This window comes from Caloenas nicobarica, chromosome 21 (assembly GCF_036013445.1).
Source record: "Caloenas nicobarica isolate bCalNic1 chromosome 21, bCalNic1.hap1, whole genome shotgun sequence".
Lineage (NCBI taxonomy): Eukaryota > Metazoa > Chordata > Aves > Columbiformes > Columbidae > Caloenas > Caloenas nicobarica.
The window spans coordinates 1,461,500-1,470,979 of record NC_088265.1 but is presented as its reverse complement, the minus strand read 5'-3'; the positions used below and the strand labels follow the sequence as shown (position 1 = coordinate 1,470,979).

Here is a 9,480-nt window from a genome sequence, read left to right as displayed (position 1 = left end):
GGGTGGAGCAGCCCCATAGCCACACGCCGCCGCTGGCTGGCGGGTTCCGCGGCACCGAGCAGCTGCCCCTGGCCCGCCCTGCCCCGGTTTATTGCCGCCTTGCCCGGCAGCGGGTCCGGGATCGGGTCCCGCCGCCCGCTCCCCGCCGGGGCCGCCCCCGCGCTCCCCCGCGCCGCCAGAGGGGGCGCTGCCGCGCGGCGCCCGCCGCCCCGCGGCTGATGCAACCCGCACGCGGGCCGAGGGGCGGGGCCGCCGCGCTGGCCACACCCCCGCGGCGGGCGGGGCCCCCGCGACCGCCAATGGGCGGCGGCGGCGCGCTGTGACGCTCGGGAGGCGGGCAGGCGCATGCGTGCTGTGCGCGCCCCGCCCCTCGGGGCTCGCACCGCCCGCGGACGGGTGGAGGCGCCGCCATTTTGCGCCGCCGCCCGCAGCAGAGCCAGGAGCAGCATGGAGTCGGGAGCCGCCGCGGAGCCGCCGCCCGCCGCCCACCACCCCCGCCGCACCGCCAACCCTCGACGGAACGCCGTTCTGCGGCTACGACCGCGCCGCTGGGAGCGCTGAACAGCCTCCTCTGCCCGCCGCCCATGGAGCCGAGCGGCCGCGAGCGCGCCGGCCCCGGCCTGGGGTGGGCCCGCCTGGGCTTCGCCGCCGCCTGGCCCAAGCTGGCCGGGCCCGGCGCCGCCCCCGCCGGCGCCTCGCCCCAGGCCAGCCCGCCCTTCTCGTGGCTGCGGCTGGTGTCGCAGCTCCTGTCCCCGCTGCCCGCGCTGCTGCAGCGGCTGCTGCCCGGCCCGGCGCTGAGCGGAGCCCTCGGCCCCGCCACGGGCCCGCGGCCGCTGCTGCTGCTGGAGCCGCCCGCCTCGGACTGGCCCGACAAGGCGGTGCCGTGGGCGGAGGAGCCCCGGGGGGGCGGCCGGGAGGGCGGCGCGGAGCCCCCGGCGGAGCTGTGGGGAGCCGGGCTGGTGTCCGTGTGCGGGGACCCGTGTGTGGCGGGCCCGGAGCGGGGCCGCCGCTGGGGCTGGGGCCAGAGCCACCTGCCGCAGCCGCTGCGGGCCGAGCTCCCCGCGCAGCCCTGGCCGGGCCGCCCCGGCGCTTTGCCCGAGGTTGAGTTTCTCCGCAACAAGCGCTTGGCGTTTCTCCAGCGATTACATTTGGCGAGCGGCGGCCTGGCCGTGCCGGAGCCGGACCACGGGTACCACAGCCTGGAAGAGGAGCAGCAGCACAAGGGCACTTGTCACCGGGAGCTGGGACAGCGGGAGCAACCGGGTGATGCCGGGGAGCTGGAGCGGCCCGAGGAGCCGAGCGACGCGGGGAGGCAACGTGGAGGTGGCACCTTGGAGCAGGAGGGGACAAGGGGTTCAGCTGAGAAGGGGACACTCGGGGACGCCCTGACTGAAGAGGATGACGAGGACTCTGAAACAGAGCAAAGCCTTCCAGTTTCAGCCAGGCCTGCCTGTGCGAATAAATTAATAGACTACATCATAGGGGGAGCTTCTAGTGGGGAAGAGAGTGCGGATGATGAGGAAGACTGGGATGATGATGACGATGGGTTTGATAGCGAAGAGTTCCCCTCAGATTCAGATGCTGGGAGCCAGGACGGGGACAGGCTTCACCTCTGGAATTCCTTCTACAGTTTGGATCCGTACAACCCTCAGAATTTCACAGCCGCCATTCAGACATCTCCCAGCGATCCGGGAAGGGACATGTCAGATGGGGAGGAGGAGGAGGAGGAGGAGGAGGAAGATTCTTCATGGGCAGAGGAGACCTCAGGCTCTGCTGACCCGAGTTCTGAGGAGGAGGATGAGTGGGACTGTAGTAGTGTGGATGAAGCAGAAAACCTGAAGCTTTGGAACTCGTTCTGTACTTCAGATGATCCGTATAATCCTTTAAATTTCACGGCAGCCTTTCAAACAGCAGAGAAAAAAGGGACGCCTGCTTTAAAAGGAGCAGAGAGGCCGAGTTTGGTCCCTTCTGAGCATAGTCACGTAACTGTCTGTCGGGTGCAGCTGGAAAATCAGGGCTGTGGGGTCACTGACTCTGCGCAGCCTGGTGTCCTTTCTGGGGAGAAATGTGGGAGTACCAAGCGGAAAAAGGTATATACCTCGTTTACGTTTTTGTGTTTTGGGGATGCTAAAAAGAAACCACCACAAACAAAACCAACAACACGTTGCGCTAAGTGGGTGAGGTCACTTGTGCCGGGATTCCAGCCACGGGCACATCACGCTCCCATGAGCTTACGGTCTAATTATTTGACTGAAATGAGTGTGCCTCATCCTTCACACGTGACGGTGGGTTTTGTAATTCAGTGGCACAGGGCACATCACTTTAAATTTCTTTTCTAGACTTGAAGTTAAATGTTTCTTTTCAGGTGTAGTTTTCATTCTGTCTTTGTGTCGTAATGTAGTTTTCTTCGTCAGAGAAGCTGATGACAATTGTGACAGAAGTTTTTCCTCTCAAAAGTACCTGTTTCCTTTGATGAATATTTTAGGACCTTTGTGTGTAGTGTAATGGAGACTTCAAGCATGAGCATTTTAGGACTTGTGACAAGCCTGCTTCGAGTTCCAAACGTCTTTCGGAGTGGAAAGAGCTCTGCTGTTGTGGGTTAACACGTGCTGCACTGAGCCACTGAAGTTTCAATACAAACTATATAATGCTCTCGTTTTGGTTTAAGAGACTATAATTAAATCAGTAGTTGTTTGTAAAAAGAATAATCTGGAACTGGGCTTCTGAGCACAAACTGTAATGTGTTTATGAGGAGTTTGTGCATTAAAAAACTTGTGCTGGTACGACTCAGGGAAATGGTAATAAATTTGTCGTCATAAGTGTTACAGTGCTACAGATGTGCAAGGTGGCTTTTCAGGTGTGATGTCTGAGTCTTGCCTGATACTTTGAACATTTGTATGAGAAATTACTTGCAGTCCCGATCCCAGGGTTGTGCTCTGCTGGAACACGTGATCAAAATGGGAAAGTCGTTCAGCGCTTGCTTTAGCGTTCTTGGCTTTGCTCCTTTACTTGAGAGCCTGGTTTGGAGGGAACTTCATTCCTGTTTTTCCCAGGGCAGGTGGCGTTTACAAACTTCAACTTCACACCTGACAAACTATTATATTTCCATCTAAACACAGTTCTGCAAGAGTTCCTTTGTGACAGCACCTGCGTGAAATGTTGCAGGGCAGCACTGCTGAGCTCAGTTCATGCTGCTGGGACCTCAAACCCCGTTCAGGTCAGGGATGTCGGCTTCACACTCGGAATTGTTGACTAATTTGTCGTTTGACTCTGTGTCATCTATTGACATGGTGAAAGAACGATGATCTGGGTGCAATGTTTAGCATGATGTTACAAAATCCAGTAATTGTGCCCAAGGGTGTCTCAGACTGATGTAAAAAGGCTGTTAAGGTAGGAGCTCGCAGAGGGAGCAGCTGATGTAACAGCTCCCTGTGCTTGGAAGCAGATTCTTAATGAGGCTGCTCTGCAAAACAGATTGCGGAGCAGTGACCAAGGTGTTCCCCGGAAACCATCAAGTCATTTATCCTGCTGTTTTCTATCTCACACCCTGCAATCAATCGGCAATATTCCTGTTTGTAAAGTCATAAAACCTGGGAGTGTTTTGTTTCACTTGCGAGTTAGCAAATGTATTGACGCTACAAGAGGAGATGTGGGTCTGATGGCCCTGCTGTCACAGGCAGCGCGGCAGCAATTCGAGATCACTGCTACAATTAGGTGATTTCTGGGGGTTGTTTTCACATGATCTCTTGTGGCTCTCCATCCTCACCTGCTGATTATTCCTGTAGCTCATCTCTTCCCTCGCTATTTTCATGTTTTCCATGAAGGGTGGAAGGTGGCTCTACCACAAAAAGCAGTCTCGCTCCACGCTCCTCATTGTTTTAACATGAACTGGGTGTGAAACTGGGGTTCTGTGTTCATAGAACATAGGGATGGAGCAGCAGGTTTTTTGTACCTCCCCACGTTTTTTCCTGCCCTGCAGCACGTTCAGTGGGGTCACCTGTAATGTCAGCATTTGCTGTGTCTTCAGGAATCGGTCCTGTGCTGAGAGCTGATGGATGCTGGCGGTTCGTCCTTCAGTTTTGTGCCTTTTGTGCAGCTGAATGAAAAGCGATACATAAGTCAGTAGGAGCCTGGAATAGTCTGGCTTTTGCTTATTGCTCGATAACAGAAAGACTTAAATCCTTAGGGTAGTAATACTGTCAAATTTACATCCTGAGCCTATAGGTTTCTTTTTTTAATATCTTAATAGTTCTTAAAAATAGCAAGGAGTGGAAGTTCTCATACGTATTTTCAAGTGCCGCGACATCATTTCCTGGCATGAACTGGAATACACTGGAATTTGATACCAGCTGGAAATAGAAGCGGTTTGTTCCGTCACGCAGTGATGAGTGTCAGTGCTTCCTTACATGAAGCACAATATGAATTCCTGGTGAAGTCCCGGCTGACTCACATGGTTACTGACTCCACAGAACAATGATTCTTCCTTTTTTATTGTGTAAGCTTTAGTAATCGGCGAAGTTGGCCAGTAGGAGATTTTCTAGCCCTACGTGCAGGTCCTGGCGTGAGTCACCTGCTGGAACTGTGTGTGTGTAGGATCGTAACCCAGCGCTGATGCCGGGGGGTTATTTCACAGGGAACACTGTGATCTGCCACCAGCCTAAAGAGGCTTCTTAAGCCACAGTTTAGAAACACTGGTAGTTTGAGCACTGTTGGTAGAGGGAAAAGTCAGCAACTGGTCGCTATTAAAGCTGAGAGGCAAAATCCGCTCCGGCCTACGTGGTGCAGAGACCTGCTGTGAACTGGTGGCATATCTGAGGCTTTTTGCTGTTTTACACATTCAATAACTTCTGTTTAAAAAAAAAAAAAAAAGGCAAATATTAAGCCCATGTTATCTGAGTCTTTGGCTAACGTTTTACTAACTGACTTGTCTTTTCCAGGTAACCTTCCTAGAAAAAGTGACCGAGTATTTCATAAGCAGCGAGGAGGATCGTAAAGGACCCTGGGAAGAGCTGGCGCGGGACGGGTGCAGGTTCCAGAAACGGATCCAAGAGACAGAAGAAGCCATAGGATACTGCTTCACAGTGGAGCACAGACGGAAAGTGTTCAACAGGCTCCGAGAAACCCTCTCCCAGAGGGCCGGTCTCTTCTAGAACCTCACCGATCATGTTCGTGTGACCCCAAGCACTCCCAAGCATCAAAACAAGAAGCGGCAGCTGTATGTGCTAGTTTGAGATGGGGAGAGAAGTGGGAGGTTAACGCTTCTCTTTCCCAGTTTGATATTCAGCCGATGAACGTACCCGCGTGTCCTGTTTTGACAAAACCTTTTGAGTATCATCAAGGGTAAGGGGGTATAATCGCATTCATTTTGAGAAGCACTTAAGAACAGACTGCTTTAGGTTGAATCCATTCCAAAAACGCCTTGTCCACAGCATGTTGAGAAGTGGTGACTCTTTAAGTTGGATTTTTGCACTTTGAAAAAGCAAAACCTATTTTGAAGGAAATATTTATGAGGCTTAGAACCAAGTTATTGCAGTTTTGATTTAAAGTTTCTAGAGGTCTGTGCTTTCTTGTGGTTCTCCATTTCCTCTAACTTGTACAGAAGTCTTGGATTTTGTAACCTGATAACATTAACTTTGCTGTGCGAAGTAGATAGTTTATTTCTTCCTTTTAAGATCCTGGTTTTGCATGTAATCTGGTGTTTGAGTGTTCGCGTAAGGCTTTGATGTCTGAGTATTTCAGTCCAGCACACTGGGAGATTCAGGGGAACTCTGGTGCACTACAAGCCCTTTGGTTTGTCGCTATTTAATAATAATTTTACCCAGTACTGTTCCAAAGGGTGTTGGCTGCTGGTGCACCAAACCTCTTTGTTTTCAGGGCAGTCAAAGGCCTCATCCTCATCAAGGATAAACCTTCAAGGTATGTGTCAAGGCTGCGGTGGTAGTTCTGAGTTCAGGTGGCCACGCAAAGGGAACCAGGCTCTAGTTCTTTAGTTAATCTTAGACTGACTTTGCTGTAATTGATTCTACTTTCTGAAGAGGGATTGAAGTGGACAATTCTTAATATTTCCTGTATCCAATATGCTTGTTTCGGTGCTTGTAAGGAGAATTATCTTTGACTTACAGAAGTCTAAGGCTATAAATCGCTGTGTTCTTCACCAAAAGCCAGTATTAATACCTCTCTGCGTCTGCACTTTTGTTCGTCTCGTACCAAAATAACCTTTCACATCGAGGTCGCTGGTGGAAGGAAAACACTCCTTATCGATGTTCCTAACTTGCAATGTTTAATTGTTGTTTCAGTCCCAATAAAGAGCAGCCCCCCTGGGATATGTTTGCACTGGAGGACGTGGTGTGGCCGGGCAGGTACGAGCTGGTGCAGCGGAGTAAAGACCAAACAGCACACAATTCCCATCTGTTTGCATCAAATTGCCTGAATAAATTATTTGCTATTTGGTTCATTCAGCTGACTAGAATGGTTTCCCTTTTGTAAGGGAGAAACCTAAAAATGCTTCAGATCTGTCATCTCATTAATTATTGCAATTTTTAATTAAAAATAAAATTACAGATACAGAGGAGCTTTACAAGCTTCCTTGGGTTTTCTGCCTTCTCGTGCCATCTCTTTGGCCACCACTTGTAATTCTGTCTCAAATTTAATTGGGTTTGGGTTTGTACTTTATTCCTATTGCATGAAGTACGTTCATTGAATTGAAAAAAATCCCTTTCTCTGCTACAAGTTAGTGTTAAAATGATGAAATTCAGAGGGTTAACAGTGAACTACAGCAGAGTTGTCATGTAAACTTAAAATACAGCTGAAATTGAAGCAGCCTTGCAGTTTGGCTACTTGAAAGCAATGCAGCAACGTTATTTTTCATACCCATGGCATAAAAAAATGGATTCTCCTTTCCTACAAAAGGTAATTTTAGTTGTGAAATCGTAATTCTAATCATGCCTTCAAATGCTGCGAAATAACTTTTAATTTCTAGGAGTTAATTTTTCTGTATCGTATTTGATAACAGGCGTTCTGCTTTTTTGTTTAGGAAAAAGCACGCAGGATGATAAACGTACAATTAAAATAGATAATTTGTTGACTTGTGGTCCAAGCGCGACTGATAAGTAAAAATGCTGTTAATTGCTCCTGGTAAAATGTACTATCGTCGGTTTTCCGCGACTCTCCCGGTTCCTTCGGGCTCGGAGAACTTGGTGCTTCAGTAATTCTGGACAACCGGCTGGTTTCCTGGTGCTGGTGGGAATTCACACCTGCTGTCCCGAGCCACTGCTCACAGAGCCTGGAAACGGCCGCAGCTGCAAACCAGCAGAGCTGACAAATGGGGTGTAAACGAGATTAAAACCTGCCAGTTCCCAAGCGCTTGTAGCAGTTGAGAAGTGATTTTTGTGTTTTCCAGCCTGCAGTGGATCAACCCTCTGCTCCAGCACGGACTCTGACCAAGCACACCTTGGTGAGCTCCCCCTCACAGCTCGGGTTTCCAGGGTATCCAATGCAAAGAGACAGAAATTAACACTAAATTCATCACCACAAACATCACATTAAATGCAAACTGAGCTTCGTTGTCACCGTTTTCCCTACAGCATAAAAGTGTCCTATGAGATACGTACATGTGTAAGTGCTGTGAGACAGTGAAAATAACACTTGTTGAACTTTAAATCAAAACTGTAATTACCAGATTTTATTTTTGTATAATTTAGAGAAAGTTAGAAAACCTTCAGCGTTGGCTTTATACAGATTTTAATTGATTTGTGTCGAGTTTGTTGGGTTTTTATATCTAAAGTTATATTTCTGTACATAATAAAACTATTCAGAACTAATCTGTAAATTGTAATAAAGATATTTGCAAGATAATGCCGAATTGTTTTTCTTTGAAAGAACTTCCAGGAGCCATCGGATAGCTGTGTGAAAACATGATTCATGTTTAGCTTTATGAGAATATTAATTTATTTAATCATATTTGGTATTTAGAGCAGGCTGTGGTAATTTAGAAGCCGTCACTCCCCTGTGGATTTCCTTCCAAACCAGTAACTGTGTGATCAGAAGGGCTCCTTGTAATGATGGAGCTTTTAAATTAAAATATGAAGTGTACAAGTGCAATTACTTGTATTCAAATCAGGTGTCTGCTTGGTGCGAGCGGGAAGTTCGTGTTTTGTTGCCCTAATTGAAGCTGAGTATTGAGATGTGGGTTTAGTCTGCTTGGCTGGCATCACTTTAAATGTGAATACCGTGTGGTTTGGGAGGTATTTCAGGGGGGTTTTTTTGAAGTATTTTCAGGCTTTGCACCAAAACAAATTTGAGGTGTGGCCTTGTGAGAAGTGGTGACTCGAAGGTGCCCAACATCAGATTTTTCCTCGAGAGGAGCCGGATGCTTTCCTGGGTCTGGCTGCGTCACCTCGGCCGGTAACGTGGTGAATTATTCGTTCCCTTGTTCGTGTTTTAATGAATTAGAGAAAAACGTTTGGTGCGGAGCTCAGAAAACACAAGAGGTGACAACGCCAAGTGACCCTTAATCCTGCACAGCTTGAGCCAGTGTAATTGTGTTAACGGAGGATTTTTGTTGGTGTGCAAAGCTGCGTCTGTCGCTCCTTGTGTTTCAGACCAGGGGTCACCGTGATTTAGACCAGGGATTACGGTGATTCTGGACCTGGGACGAGTTCGCGGGTCGGTCACGGTGCTTCCAGGGCGACGTTTTGGGGAAGAACTTTCAACTCCTGTTGGTTTTGGTTTATGCCGTTAAGAAAAGTGCTGCTTGGAGCTCGAACTGGGCTGAACCAGGAGTTGTTTGCTGCTGCCTGGCGGCACGAGCCGTTTCACGCTGTGTGATATTTGTTTCTTTAGGAGTATCCTCGGCAGAAAACTGCTGGACTAGACAAGAAAAACGTTCACCTTCCTGCAACAGCGAACAAAGCTGAACATAGTGAACACAATAATTAAGAACTGCATTTTTAAAAATAATCATGTTCACCTCATCTGGCTCTAAAATCTGCTCTAAATATTGAACATTTTAGTTTTGATTTTTCGGTGAGATAGCTTAAAAAAAAAGCGTGCCAAAAGGCGCCAGCTGTGTGCGTGGCGGTGCATCCAGAAGCCGTCCGGAGCGCAGCAATCCGGCGGGATGGCTTTGTTCCGTGGGCAGAGCTCACGGTTCCTCTGCGCCCAGTGGGATCGTTCTTGCTCCGGTAACCGTGTCTCCTCCGCGGCGCTTCAGAACTCGTTTGTCAGCGGAGCGCACGGGGAGCAAATAAACTGCTATTTTTGTAGTCGCGTCCGCTGAAACGCCGTTTGCAAATGAATGTTGTTGCGGAGCTGGTTTGGTCCCACCAAAGCCGGTTTCTCCTGAAACCGGCAGCGGGAGAAGGCGCCGGTGACGCTGAATCACGACGCGGTCGCAACTCCAGCCGGACCGGGGTATAATCCGGGGTTTATTCTCATGTATAATCCCAGGTTTATTCCCGTGTTTATGGCGTGGGGGGGAAA

At 49.6% G+C, this 9,480-nt stretch overlaps 1 protein-coding gene across 1 annotated transcript; it reads left to right on the top strand.

Annotated features, from left to right (window-relative positions):
- The first annotated feature begins 401 nt into the window (after positions 1-401).
- Positions 402-7,854, top strand: PPP1R15B (protein phosphatase 1 regulatory subunit 15B). The gene is made up of 2 exons (XM_065649564.1): positions 402-2,090; positions 4,938-7,854. The coding sequence occupies exons 1-2, from the start codon at positions 585-587 to the stop codon at positions 5,148-5,150; spliced, it is 1,719 nt and encodes a 572-aa protein (XP_065505636.1). The 5' UTR covers positions 402-584; the 3' UTR covers positions 5,151-7,854.
- The last annotated feature ends 1,626 nt before the right edge of the window (positions 7,855-9,480 follow it).